Source organism: Nomascus leucogenys, chromosome 17, assembly GCF_006542625.1.
Source record: "Nomascus leucogenys isolate Asia chromosome 17, Asia_NLE_v1, whole genome shotgun sequence".
Taxonomy (NCBI): domain Eukaryota; kingdom Metazoa; phylum Chordata; class Mammalia; order Primates; family Hylobatidae; genus Nomascus; species Nomascus leucogenys.
In genome coordinates, this window is record NC_044397.1 from 11788413 (window position 1) to 11804155 (window position 15743).

The 15743-nt window shown below is 36.8% G+C and overlaps 1 protein-coding gene across 6 annotated transcripts in view; it reads left to right on the top strand.

The window, feature by feature from the left end:
* The window catches only part of SCN1A (sodium voltage-gated channel alpha subunit 1), a 137901-nt gene that overhangs the window by 47225 nt on the left and 74933 nt on the right, over positions 1 to 15743 (top strand). For all 6 annotated transcript variants that reach the window (XM_030795755.1, XM_012496538.2, XM_030795756.1 and 3 more), the window contains exon 2: positions 4732 to 5044. In XM_030795755.1, coding sequence (XP_030651615.1) covers positions 4781 to 5044 — 264 coding nt within the window. In that variant the 5' untranslated portion in view covers positions 4732 to 4780. The remainder of the gene's footprint in view (positions 1 to 4731; positions 5045 to 15743) is intronic.

Below are 15743 nucleotides of genomic sequence, written 5' to 3' on the forward strand. Positions count from 1 at the left end.
TATTTAGAAAAGAAAAAATACAATGGAAGAAAATTAATTTAGGGAAAAAAATTAATATTTTCCCTAAATTAACAAATTAAATGCAGTTCAAATATACCTATATTGTATATAGCTATATTTTAACATATGTGCTATGTTATATGTATTGGAATCAAAGTCCCCTTTGATTCAAGAGCTATTTTAAAGACAGCGTTTAGGTATTGTATATAGTTACAATTGATGAACCCACTTTGATATAATCACCCAAAGTCCATAGTTTACATTATAATTCAATCTTGGTATTGTACATTCTATGGGTTTGCACAAATATATAATGACATGTGTCCACTATTACAGGTGTCATGCAAAGTATTTTCACTGACCTGGCAATCACTGATCTTTTTATTGTCTCTATAGTTTTGTCTTTTCCATAATGTTATATAGTTGGAATCATACTGTATGTCCATTTTAGATTGCTTCTTTCAATTAGTAATATGTATTTAAAGTTTCTCCATGTCTTTTCATGGCTTGATAGCTCATTTCCTTTAATGCTGAGTAATATTCCATTGTCTGGATGTACCACAGGTTATTTATCCATTCATCTACTGAAGGACATCTTGGTTGCTTCCAGGTTTGGGCAATTATGAATAAAGCTGCTGTATACATCCGTGTGCAGGATTTTGTGTGGACATAAGTTTTCAACTCCTTTGGGTTAAATCCTAAGGTATGCAATTGCTGGATCATATGGTAAGAGTATGTTTGGTTTTTAAGAAACTGCTAAACTGTCTTCCAAGTTGCTGTACCATTTTGCTTGCCCACCAGCAATGAATGTGAGCTTCTATTGCTCCATATCCTCATCAGCATTTAATGTTGTTAGTGTTCTGGACTTCGACCATTCTAATGAGTGTGTAGTACTATCTTATTGTTTTAATTTGCATTTCACTAATGACATATGATGTGGGGCATCTTCTTCTCATATGCTTATTTGCCACCTGTGTGTCTTCTTTGGTGAAGTGTCTGTTCAGGTCTTTGGCCCATTTTTTATTCAGATCGTTCATTTTCTTATTGTTGTTTTAATAATTTATTGGGGTAATAGTCCTTTATCAGACATGTCTTTTGCAAATATTTTTTCTCAGGATGTGGCTTGCCTTCCTATTCTCTTGATAGTATCTTTCACAGAGCAAAATTTTTCATTTTAATATATCAGTTTGTCAATTCTTTTTTTTTTCATGGATCGTGCCTTTGGTGTTGTATCTAAAAAGTCATCACCTGAGTTCTGGTTCCAAAATGGCAGTGAAGAAGCAAGCTGGCACAATTCCTCCTCATCATCACTCCTAGAAAACCAAAAACAAATATATAGCACTGAGATTATCACCAGAAATATTCCAGAACTCAAATATGAAGATGAGACAGTTCCAAGAGAAATAGACAACTAAAAAGTTATCAACAAATTTAGTCAACTAGGTTTTCTCCAATATTATCTTCTAGTAGTTTTTTAGTTCTGCATTTTATATTTAGATTTGTGATCCATTTTGAATTATTTTTTGTGAAAGGCATAAGGTCTAGGTTCATTTTTTTTTGCATTTGGATGTCTAATTATTCCAGCAATACATGTTGAAAAGACTATCTTTTCTTCATTTTATTACCTTGCTTCTTTATTAAAGATCAGTTGGCTGTAATTATGTGGGCCTTCTTCCACACTCACTATCCTATTTCATTGATCCATTTATCAATTCCTTTGTCAGCACCACACTGTATTGATTACTGCAGCTTTATAGCAAGTCTTAAAGTTGGGTTAGTGTCAGTCCTCCGACTTTGTTCTTCTTCAACATTGTGTTGGCTCTTTTGGGTTTTTTGCCTCTCCAAATAAACTTTAAAATCAGTTGATCAATATCCACAAAATAACTGCTGGGATTTTGACAGAGATTAAATTAAACCTTTAGGTCAAGTTGGGAAGAACTAGTGTCTTTGATACATTGAACACTCCTATCCAAAGACATGGACTATCTCTGCATTTATTTAGTTGTTCTTTGATGTCTACCTCACTCCATATAGAAAATAAATTCCAAATAGAAAAAATATTTAAACTTATAACATTAAACCATCAAAATACTAAAAATACAAGAGGAAAAGGTGACACAGATGCATGTGTGTGTATGTATATATTTTATATCCTTTTTCCTACCCCTTACTGCCCATCCCTCTGGATGCCTTTCTAAGCATTATACAGTATCCAGAAGCCAAAGAAGAATTAGATAATCACCTAACAATTTTAACATTTTTAATTAAATCTTTTAAAATCTGTAGCACAAAGCATCATAAAGTCAAAAAACATATATTTTTAAAAGACCACACACCAAAAAATCAAGTGGCTAATATTTTGTCTTAAAAGATGCTATAGATTGAAAAAAAATAAAAGGAAAAAATGGGCTGTTTTTAAATAAGCAGTTCCAGGAAAGAAAATAAAAAATAATTCTTAAGTATAAGTAAGATATGTTCCACTTTTCTCATAGTAAGACAAATGTAAATTAAAATTATAATATGCTCTCATCTTTGTCCCTGTCAGATTGGAAATATCAAAAATATAACATATTATATTGGTGAAGATAAATAGGCACTCTGTTACATTGCTGTCAGGAGAATAAGTTCATACAAACTCCATAGAGAGTAGCTTTGCAGTAACTATCATAATTAAATATTCATTCTTTGCAAAGCCAAGTCTACCTTTAAAAATTAATTTTATAAATATATCCACATATATTTGAAAGTATGTGTGTAAAAATATATTACTTGCAACTTTATTCAATATTAGCTAAAGATTGGAAATAACCCACATACTCACATTCAGGGAATTGGTTAAATAAATTATGGCACATAACATGCAATGGAAACCCATGTAGCCAGTTAATAAGTATGAGTCAAATCTATAAAAATTAAGATAAATGAACTCTAATATACATTTTAAGTAAAAAATGCTGGTGTAAAACAGTTTGTATAATAAGATTCCATTTGTGTATGTATTTTAAAATAGAATATGTATACATACACTCATGTTCTAGCATATACCTATTACATACCTGGAAAAATATATGGGAGATAAGTAGCAGTGGTTGCCTCTAGGAAGGGGAATTGGGCCTGGGGAAACAAGATAAAAGGGAGATATTGTACTGCATTTTTTTTAGATGTTTGCATTTATATCATTTACATATATTTTCTATCAAAAAGCTATTTAAAAATAAAAACTATATATATACATCAGAATATTTTATTTCCCTTTTGAGAAAAGTTACTATATTTGTTATCTCTAAACTTTTATTTGCAAAAAATAAATGTTAGTATTTTCCTGATGCCTTATAGGGGAACCAGAGTTTGTAGACAGAACATTCAGTTTTCATTGATTTACAGGCAACCTATTCTTGCAGGTACTAAATAACTGCAGGTTAAGTTCTAAGAACCACTGAAAACTTCACTTAATAGACTAAGGGTACAAATTTAAACTTGAGTCCTCCCTTCTTTTGATCATCCACTCTGAAAAATATGGTTATAAATCCCATAGCAATGAGAACCTCCTTGAAATTTGAGGTCTCTGTCCCTCACAAAATAATTATGCCTGCAATTTTCTTATTGTAGTTCATATACACTAAAGCTGTAATTAACTGTAGCATAGCTTGCTGACCTTAATGAGTTAATGCAGTCTTCAAATAAAATTCATGGCCAAGTGGCAGCTTAGGCTCTGGAATGTTTTGGCTCAGTAATATCTGTGAAATCTGAGCTCATATTAAATATGCCTTAAAACAATACATTTGGGATTTGGCATCTGGCATCAGATCAGGTCTGACTCTGCTGTATGGGGTTGACGGTTTTGCCTCAGGCCTTCATAATATGGTTAGCACTATAGGACTATAGAATCAGCAAGAATTTCATTATTGCTTCAGTGAAGAAAAACACTTCAATTTCTATTGAGTTTATGGCACCCTGACTTCTTCCTGATCATTTTTCTTGAAACAGGAGAATCCTGCTGTCTCCTGCACCTACAGCTATCTTCTTCCGCCCCCACCTCCATCTAGTAATTTCTTTACAGCGTAGTTTTCCTCTCTTTCTTACTCACATAAATGACATTTGTCCAACCGTGGACTATCTTTATCTTTATGTGTTCAAGTAAGCCAACCATGCATGGCTAATGAAGTGAGCAGGACATAGTTCCAGTTGTCTCAAATCTTAGAAGAGGTTAAAGCCCAGTCAAGACAGCAATAACTATTTGATTGGTCATTAAGGTTGGTCACTGCAAACTATCCTGACTAACTTGGCCAGGAATCACTTGTCAGACCTAGAGGGTTAGATTTTATGTCCTCTCAGAGACAATTCCTTTTCCCCTCATCCTTGTTAAATGAGCTATCCTTTGTCTTTATATGCACAGTCTCCATCTTCTGTGTGTGTCACAGACTGAATAACTCATTAGTGATATAGTGGTAATTAGCCTAATGTACTTTGATTAAGGCCATATTTGAACCACTTTTAAAACTCATGGCATAGTTCCTGTATCAGTAAAGCATAAGAATTAATAAATAAGTGATGCTTAACTAAACTCAACACAGAAACCATTTGTGTTAAAAATTTTTCTTTAGAAATCACCTTTCAATTTAAGGAGAAAACAGACTTTAAATCCTCTAGCTCATGTTTCATGACAAGAATTTATTTATATTAACATCTCTTAGTCCTCTCTTTAAAATGTCTGTATTCCTTTTATTTTAGGAATTTCATATGCAGAATAAATGGTAATTAAAATGTGCAGGATGACAAGATGGAGCAAACAGTGCTTGTACCACCAGGACCTGACAGCTTCAACTTCTTCACCAGAGAATCTCTTGCGGCTATTGAAAGACGCATTGCAGAAGAAAAGGCTAAGAATCCCAAACCAGACAAAAAAGATGACGACGAAAATGGCCCAAAGCCAAATAGTGACTTGGAAGCTGGAAAGAACCTTCCATTTATTTATGGAGACATTCCTCCAGAGATGGTGTCAGAGCCCCTGGAGGACCTGGACCCCTACTATATCAATAAGAAAGTGAGTGTTTTTTATCAGGCATATTTTGCTGCTAATTGCCTACTGCATTCCTTGGACTGTTGTAGCACCAACACATGCCAAATTAGCACAAAATCTTAAGTATCCTTCTGTTTAAGAAATGAAACACATTTGTGGGTGGTTTATGCATATACATGAGAAATGAATTGATTATATCATAACATATGCAGCTGTCCCAAATGCACCATGACAAATAAAAAGAGGCCAGGTGCTGTGGCTCAAGCCTGTAATCCCAGCCCTTTGAGGGGCCGAGGCAGGCAGATCATGAGGTTAGGAGATTGAGACCATCCTGGCCAACATGGTGAAACCCCTTCTCTACTAAAATACAAAAAATTAGCTGGGAGTGGTGGCACGCGCATGTAGTCCCAGTCACTCAGGAGGCTGAGGCAGGGGAATCGCTTGTTGAACCCTGGAGGCTGAGGTTGCAGTGAGCCGAGATGACGCCACCACACTCCAGCCTGGAGACAGAGCAAGACTGTGTCAAAAAAAACAAAGAAAGAAAGAAGGGAGGGTGGGAGGGAAGGAAGGAAGGAAGGAAAGAAAGGCAGCTAATTTAACAAACTGACAGATTCTCTCCACAGATTCAATTTGCTATACAATTTTTTTGTACTTTCTGTACTTGGAAATTTCGAAATCATGAGTTATAAAGACTATAGAAAATATTAGTACTAATTTTTCATGCAAACAAATTTGATGCCACAAGGGTTTGCAATTTCTATGTCATGTTATAAACAACAAATCAATTAATTTCCTGAAGAAATTTTTTTACTTGTAAAATAACATTTTTACATAAACTAGAATTTTACAAGTTATTTAATATTTTGGTATTAATGCATTAATATTGGCAAGAATTAACAAAAATGTCATAATCTGAAGAACCTATAAACAATATTTGAATGCGTGCTTTTTTAATATCCATGCTTGAAATGAATCTTATATGAAGCATCCAACCATTCATTATGACTGTCATTTCACCAAACCAAAAAGAAAAGCACAAAAATTTTTTTTAAGAGTATTGCATTGATTTTAAGTTAAATGTATGACGTTAGGTGATTCATAACATTTTCTTCTTTTTCACCTGACACAATGCATTTGTGAATCTTAGTGGAAAGGTAGGGCACAAAGATTGTAATTAAATAAAGTTTTTTGTTGGACCTGGACCTTAAAATACCCCCTAAACTTTTAGGGACTCTGTTTCTGGCCCAGTTCTGTGTGAAGTTGGTCCTTGCCAAATGCCTGCAAAAGTTTGGCATTTGTAATATGTGAATTTGAGGCAGTTTTATAAATCACTTCCAATTGACAGCTACAGTTTCAGAGGCAAGAGCGTCACAAAAGGTTGACTAGCCTTAGGTTCAGATTTTTTTTTAACTTTTCAGGATATAGTCAGTTTAAGTATAACATATTTTCCCTTTTTTTTTTTTTTCTTTTTGAGATGCAGTCTCGCTCTGTCGCCCAGGCTGGAGTGCAGTGGCTTGATCTCGGCTCACTGCAAGCTCCGCCTCTCAGGTTCATGCCATTCTCCTGCCTCAGTCTCCCGAGTAGCTGGGACTACAGGCGCCTGCCACCACGCCCGGCTAATTTTTTGTAATTTTAGTAGAGACAGGGTTTCACCATGTTAGCCAGGATGGTCTCGATCTCCTGACCTCGTGATCCACCGGCCTCGGCCTCCCAAAGTGCTAGGATTACAGGCGTGAGCCACCGCGCCCGGCCCATATTTTCCCTTTTTTATTTTTTTAAACATTATACAACTTTAATGTTAAACCATCTACAAATCTAAATTACATTTAAAATTATCAGTTGACAGTGGTACTAGGATTTACATTAGGAATCACTACATATTTTCTTTTTAAAGAAAACTTTTTAAAAACTGATCTATTCATTTTACAGTAGAGGAAGGGATGGATCATTTTCCATGTATTTCATTTTCCTCTAACTTTGCTTTTGAACACCATATTGTCAAATCTTAGTTGATAAGACATTATTACTCTCATAACTGCCATTTAAGTTATGAGAAAAGTTGCACTTTATTATTTAATCAGCTCTTTGGAAATTAATGTATCTGAAAAGCCAAAGCCCAAACTAAGCAAACTACGAGGACTTTATTTGTATAAGAGAAGTAAAAATGCAGATAATCCAATTGCCTAAACATTTTAATTCCTTTAAAATGACTTCAGTATTGAAGTGAAGACTCTGATGTGTTCCAGGCAGAAATTCATTCACAGCATTGAGTATGCTACTGTATTTATAGCCATTGGATACTTCCAGTTTATTCAGAGGCTGCTCTTGGGATGTGTTAGTGGGCTCCATCCTCAACAGGCCTTTTGCTACCCCCAGACACCCGGTCCTCACCTCTTTGGTAGCAATCACCATCTAAAAATTATTAAAGCCACCCAGCATCTATCCCTTAATCAAACAGGGAAGAAATTTAGTATCTCTGCTCCTATGCTGGGTCCTTATTTGTAAAATAATAAATGAATGTTTTGAGAAAGACCAAACTAATGCATGTTGACAAAGGTAGACATTCTTCATCTGGAAACCAGAACATCCAATCAATCTTTTTTTTTTTTTAATTAAAGAGCTTTCAGACTGATAAAAGTGATTGTCTTGAGGGGATGTCCCTAAACAAAATGGTCCATAATTGGTTTATAATGAATTATATATAGCAAAGGATATAAAGACAGATGTAAAATAAAATTGTGCAAACATTTTCAAAATACTCAGAAGAAACATCTTAAAACTGAGGGTGAAAGGCCAACTCTGATGAAGTGACAGCCAGATTCTTGTGTCGAGGAAACCCTTATAAACTTTGTTAGGCTCACGTCTAAACTTGCTCTTAACATCTGTTCTTATCTTCAAATGCACATGGTATGAGGAAAGAAAAGCATTTTGGCATTTTGGAGCAAATCACAGTGTGCAAGTAGAACAACCTGATAAGAGAAATATTGTTATCAGGAAAGAGTTTTCCCCAAGGTAAGGTATACTCATGGCTTTTACATTGAGCTGACACCAAGCAAATCTTCAAATGTAAGTCATTCAACAGCAATGCACATGAAGCTTTTTGCAGGGCTGAAATCCTTAAAAACTAACATGGTGTGCTTAGAACACATGATTGAGTTATGTGTTTGAAATTTCCTTCTTCTGCATTTTTATGTCTTAAGACTTTTATAAGTTGCCTGTACACTTTTTTCTGCCTTTAATTTTCTTTACTAATTGGATTATTTCGGTATTGAAAAATATTCTTAAACTGAATTAATTTGCTCTGACTAAAGTTGGAATGCTTAGCAAAATCTGAAACTTTTAAAAATAATGAATATTTATTTCAATATTCAATGACTAATTTTATTTTAGTGACTGGGTTATCTGAGATTGGCTGGGTGATCTTCATTAAAACAACACAGTACACATACACAGTACTCTTGACACAGCTAAATGGTCGAATAGTGGAAATGTCAGCAGGGAAAATGTTTATTAGGATGAGATTTTCCACTAATGCTGATATTGGGGCTGTGGATTAGATTTGCCTGAGTGAAATGGAATATGCAGTTAGACTAGTGATTTCCGTAAAGTTGGACTCTAGTACAATAGTTAATGTGTCATTTGCATCGGTATATAAAGACTCTGGTTTCTTTCTCAACTATATGGAATAGACAAAACAAGCCAATAGTAAAAATATTTGCAGAATCCATTCCTTATGTTATATTTTATGTTAAAGTGCAGTAGTGTACATGCAAGGAATTTACGTGAATAGAAAAAACACAACCACCACACTGAAGCTCTCTGTAATCTTTTACGAAGGCAATGTCAGTGAGCTTATAAAAATGTCACTGCTGAGAGTATATTTTCCAATGGCATATGCCCACATATTTTTATCCTCTTTGTCCCAGTTTAAGATGGGCAAATTATGTAATGTTCAAATATTCTACTAAAATTGTTAAAGTAGTTTAATCCATGTTCAGTAATATTGTAGTAGTAACTAAAGAAATAGTAGCAACCATCTCATGAACATTCCTGATGCATAGAAGCATTAGAAGGTTTTTAGATCCTTAGATGTTTTAAGCCTTCAGAGTTCCAGGTTAAAAACTCAGGGGAAAAAAACGCTATCATAATATGGTGACAGTATTTTTCATATCGTGTTAGCTCTGACTCAGTGGTCTTTAGAAAGTGATTCCAGATTGATTTCCCTTTGTTTGTTTATTTACTTTAGCTGTGTAGCAAGGCACACTTTAGCTTGTGAACACACCTTTTTTTCCCTCATGGGACTTTTTTTCACAGTTTCCTTTCATAGCTTGGGCTGATTTTGTACCATTTGGCCCTACATTCAAATTCTTTACCCACTCTTTATTACAGAAAATGTCTTCCTTCTCATGTTCTTGTTAAAATTACATATGACTCATTATTACCATGGAAGAAAATATCATTTTAACAATGTGACAGTTTACTGGAAATAGAATGAGATATTTTAGATCTGTAGTAAAAGTGGATGTTTGTTAATTATGGAGTGCAGAAATGTATTCATTTTTAAAAAGTCTTATGGATCATTTAAAAGTAACTTATTCTCTCTTGCTATCAACTGTCCTAAAAAGATGCACACTCTCTTTATGTTGGGCTCCATGAGAAGTCATATATGAATCTGTGATTTCAAATTCATGTTTGGTCTATCACTGCCACAGGAGTTTTTAGTTGTTATATTGGGTGGAGAGAGTTTGTTTTGTTTTTAATTGGGATTATGGAGTTTTTCTTGCAAAAGTAATTAATGGGAAATCAGAAAAGAGGATGATTATTAAAAGCTTATAATTTCACGAATTGTCATATTGGCAGTCCCCAGTGTGTAGCTGTTCTTTGCTTATCATCAGCTCCTATAAAACCACAAGTCACCCAGACTTTCCCTTACATCCAGGACCCTGTAGTTAACTTCCCAATCTTTCTCCTCCCTATGCACTATTTCTTCCGTGTGCTTCTTTTTCCTTTGTCACCTCCCTGTCTCTGTCTCAGAAACAGTCCCAAGATGGTGATGTTGATCAATAAAATGATGCTTGGCATTTTTAGAGTATCTGCCATATCAGTAGGAGATCCTTCAACTGAAAGTTTCCAAAACCCAACAGAAACAACTTTTGGGGAAAAATAAAGGAAATGTGTCTAGTGAATCTGGTTTTAATATCAAAATACCCAGTACCTCAAACGATGTCATGAGGGTAGTCCTTTTCCACGGTTGGCTCTGCTGTCACCTATGCTGGCTTCAATTGCAGGCTGGCTCTTTTACAAGATGGCAGAAATAGCCACCAGTGGTGCTAAAGTAACATCCTACAGCCTTGTAACTACTATCTTCTGCTCATTAAAACAAGAAAGAAGAAAGAAAAAAGGCTCAGGTTTTCTTCAAAAGCTGTAGCAGTTGTCCTAGAATTGAGTCTAACTAGGTCACATGGCCTCCTCTGAACCACTCGCTTTGGCCAGTGGTATGTGATGGTCTCCTTGGTATGGGATGGTCTTTGTCACATACTAACCTGTGTTGCCAAGGGGTGGGTCAGCTCCACCAAGCCACACGGGAAGACAGTGGGGCAGAGGTTTACTCCAAAAGGAAGAGAAGAGGAAGTGTTAGGTGTCCTAAGCAGGAAAAAAAAAAAAAAAAAAAAAAAAGCTATATACTCTACATGCTATACATATCAGTACAATTACTGTTCTTTTTTCATCCACAGATTCTTTCAAGATAGCTCGTCTTTATTTAAAAATAATAAAACTGAAGTTAAATAACTTGCCTAAGATCACAAAACTATTAAGTAGCAGAGACTAGTTTTAAAACTAGACCAGTGAGTTTCATGGCCCATTGCCATGTTAGTTTGGATTTGCAGTCATAGCACTAATCACAGCAGTGGAAAAAAGAGAAGTCAGTGATAGAATCTAAATAAGCCCATAGCTGTTCTACCTGTTTCCCACTTATGCCATTTTGCAAGATGTGATTCTTGTCTCCCAGGCTGGCAGTATTTCCTAAACCCTTACTGGTCATTTCACCACTTGGCCATTTCCTGCCTTTGTAAAAACGAAAATCTTAGACACTCAGTGATCTAGATTAGCTTCTAAAATAATTAGAAATTTTTTTTTCCCACTAAATTCCAGTAGGGTGATAAGCACCTATTTTCAAAGAGGATCAATTCGGGAAATTTAAATTGTGTGCCTCTATAAGGAAATGGCATTTAAATTGGGATCTGTAGGTTAAAAAGGAGGAGGGAGAGGAGAATCTTCCAAGGAAAGAGAATAGCATAGAATAAGACAAATAATCAAGCTGACCTATAATAGGTAAAAAGAGAATAAGGTGAGGTTGGGGAGGTAGGCCTGGGGCTAGATAAAGGGGATCTTTCAGTACATCTTAAAGAGTTTGAAGGTTATCTTCAAAGCAAAATGAATTCCCAACAAGTATTTGAGTACAGGAGTAACATGGTCCACTTCACTTTTTTTTTTTTTTTTTTTTTGAGGCAGAGTCTTGCTTTCTTGCCCAGGCTGAAGTGCAGTGGCGCGATCTCCGCTCACTGCAAGCTCCGCCTCCTGGGTTCACGCCATTCTCCTGCCTCAGCCTCCCGAGTAGCTGGGACCACGGGCGCCCGCCATCATGCCCGGCTGATTTTTTGTGTTTTTAGTAGAGATGGGGTTTCACTGTGTTAGCCAGGATGCTCTTGATCTCCTGACCTTGTGATCCACCTGCTTCGGCCTCCCAAAGTGCTGGGATTACAGGTGTGAGCCACGGCACCCGGCCCACTTTACATTGTTAAAAATCACTCATCTTCTCTATGGAGAAATTTAGGAGTTTTATACTTGATCCAGCATTTTGACAATGGAGATGGAGAATAATGGATAGAATCAGAATTGGTTTTGGAGGTGTTTAGGTGTCAGACAGAAGGAAGCTGATGGCCTCCTTTTCTTAGATAGGAAGTTTGAGAAGAAAGATATTGAACCTGAAAATTCCAATACTAAAATTGGCCATGCTTGGAGAAACAGAAATGTTCTTATATGAGTATATTTAAGAGTTAGAGGCCGGGCGCGGTGGCTCACGCTTGTAATCCCAGCACTTTGGGAGGCCGAGACGGGTGGATCACGAGGTCAGGAGATCGAGACCGCGGTGAAACCCCGTCTCTACTAAAAATGCAAAAAATTAGCCGGGCGTGGTGGCGGGCGCCTGTAGTCCCAGCTACTCAGAGAGGCTGAGGCAGGAGAATGGCGTGACCCCGGGAGGCAGAGCTTGCAGTGAACCGAGATCGCGCCACTGCACTCCAGCCTGGGTGCCTGGGTGACAGAGCGAGACTCTGTCTCAAAAAAAAAAAAAAAGAGTTAGAATACAGAGACACATTTTAAATATTTTAATCCTTATATTTTTATTGACACTGTAGAATTCACTAAGGGCATTGGCATGTTTTATTTCACTTCATCCTCAAAACAATCCTGAGATTGGTATTAGTATAATCTTCTCCATTGAGATGGAGAAATTGAGGGGAATAGTTTGCTCATAGTTCTCACACAGCAAGCTTGTAATCAAGCTGGGCTCAAAAGTGTTCTTTCCAGTCAAAGAAAAATTAACTGACCATATAATAGTATAGCAGACCCATGGTACGTACATTCTGATGATATAGGGCTGAAAAATGTTTCAGCTCCAGATTTTATTCTTTTTCCTTATGGTTATAGTTTCTTCTCCCTGCTGGAGAAGAGGTCGAGAGCTCTGCAGCCTTGGCTGACAAAAGCCTACCTAGGCACTTTCTAGGGAGGTACCTTCTGCAGAGTTATCTCCTCCACTGGCCCCAACCCTCCTCCACCCCACCCAGCTAAAGCATAGGAACAAGCAATTTTACAGACTCTTCTCTAGGTACAAATTCTTCTCTTTTGTGTGAGCTTATGGCAACGATGTTTAAAAACTGACTATGAGGCATGGAGTCCACAGACATGTTTTGTTAAACTAACAAAATTATTTATAATTTTGAATTATTTTCTGGCATTTATAAATCAGAAAATCTTTCACACACACATAAAATTATACATCTAAGGATTCCTCTTGAAATATCAGTTCAGGCATCACTGACTTATATGCCTAAAACTGGCAGGTACCTACTGTCACTTAGCCTCTGTGGGCATTTTAGTTTGTAATCTGTGGCTTAAGGACCACATCTGTCATTAAGTGAAGGCTATATATTAAAGCTTGGTGGCCGACGGGTAGGCAAGTGACACAGATTGGTGTTTAGTCTGATTATCCCTTGTTGAAAGGAAAAAATTGAATGAGACTAGGAGATGAAAAAATATTAAATGTGGCATGCTCTTTTCAGAGTCAGGTAGAAAGCCTGCAAGAAAACTTTTCATCCCCCAGTGAGCCAGAAAAGGAAGAAAATCTTGGCTTGAACTCACAGGCTATGATAAATGAGAAGGGAAGTAGGTGAGACCATTTAAAGTCCTTGGGAAAAAAAAATATATACCATGGAATTGGCCCAGCATAAGAAATGTCCCCAGAGATATGTATTATACTAATGGAATCTCCTGACCATCTATGCTGCTCTTCACACCCAAAACTTTGAAGCATCTCTCCTCTTGCAACGTGGCTCTAATTCTGCCCCTTCATGCTGGAACCTCTTCCCGAGCCAGCAGCTTAGAGCTATGAAAAACTTAATAGCCCTTCTGGGTAGGAGCTAGAGCCAGATAATTTTCCTGGTCTGACTTCCAGGCTATTTCAAGGAGAGAACTCTGCCATTTTCAGAGTAACACTTTCTTACACATAGTGATAAAGTTTCGCAGTGCCATTAATTCGGAATTGTACTTCATTAACAGTTTGATAGGCTTGTGGGTCTAGAAATACATGTGTATCTGTGAGAATATATGTTCACATTTCCAAACAATTGACTTCCAAATGCATTTTTGGAGCACAGCTCATGTACAAGTTGGAAATTGCCTGTTTTGTTTTGTTTTTCTGAGATGGAGTCTCTCTCTGTCGCCCAGGCTGGAGTGCAGTGGCGCGATCTCGGCTCACTGCAAGATCGGCCTCCCAGGTTCATGCCATTCTCTGGCCTCAGCCTCCCGAGTAGCTGGGACTACAGGTGCCCGCCACTGCACCTGGCTAATTATTTTTGTATTTTTAGTAGAGATGGGGTTTCACCGTGTTAGCCAGGATGGTCTCAATCTCCTGATCTTGTGATCTGCCCACCTCGGCCTCCCAAAGTGCTGGGATTACAGGCATGAGCCACTGCGCCCGGCCAGAAATTACCTGTTTTAAACTTTGAAGCTAAAGGATAAATTTTTTTTTTTTTTTTTTTTTTGAGACGGAGTCTCGCTGTGTCCCCCAGGTTGGAGTGCAGTGGCGCGATCTCAGCTCACTGCAAGCTCCGCCTCCTGGGTTCACGCCATTCTCCTGCCTCAGCCTCCCGAGTAGCTGGGACTACAGGCGCCCACCACCACGCCTGGCTAATTTTTTGTATTTTTAGTAGAAACGGGGTTTCACCATGTTAGCCAAGATGGTCTCGATCTCCAGACCTCGTGATCTGCCCGTCTCTGCCTCCCAAAGTGCTGGGATTACAGGCATGAGCCACCGCGCTAGGCCTAAAGGATAAATATAACCAACCAGTAGTACATTCTACATTTTGTGTATTGTTCATCATCATAGCTCACCTTCCTGTGTTATTTCTTGTCTTTGCCAGTAGATTTACTTTAAGAGTAGGAAAGTGCAATAAATTCGGAGTCAGTCCTGTTATTTGGCAATGTTTCAATAATGTTTAGATGAAACACAAAGTTAGAGCTTACATTTAAACAATGTACTTTAAAGAATATGGCCCCTAGATTGAAATAAATGTTAAGGTAATGGCTATATTTAAATGAGAAAAAGAAACTGGAAAACCATGGCTTGTTAAATTCAGTGTCCATCCTGGGAAAAAATTGTAAACAAATCACTTTCTATAAGCCCAGAAACAAAAAAAGATTACTAGATAATAACAAATATAGTTTCATAAATAGCAATTTCTACCAAATCATTATAATATAATTATTTTCTTGGTAACTATTCAGTTAGATCAAGGGGCAAGATTTCAATCCACATGTACGACATAATCATTGATAATTTGGGCAATGGCTTGTGATTTTTTATAACCATTAGGTAACCAAAACAGGTTAACAGTGCTGCTATGACAGAATCATCTGGATTACTTATTTAAAGTATAAAAACTAGGTATCAAAATCTGACCGACTAAATTGGAAATCACATCACCTCTGTGAGCTAAGTACATTTATTCTGTTTTCAAGTGAGGTAACTGAGTCACAGAAAGTTAAGAAACCTGTTTCGGATCACACTGCTAGAAGGCAGCAAAGTTAGTTTTTGAACCAGAAATCTAATTTCAGAGTTTGCACTCTTAAGATAAAACAAATCATACTTATATTTTCATAATGTTGCTTCACAGATTATTAAACTGTTAATTACCAAGGTTATTACTAATTTTTCTATATAACTTCCTTCTTGCTTTTTCTTTAAAACCAGAAATGATTTTTACATGGCAAGGATTGCTGAAGAAGGTATGAGCTTGCTGAACAATGGATGGTTTAAGTTTAGGTCTGTGCTGCCCAACACAGCAGAGATTAATTAGCCTTGTGTAGCTATTGAATACTTGAAATATGTAAGTGTAACTCCAGATTTCAAAGATCTAAGACTTAGTATAAAAATACACATAAT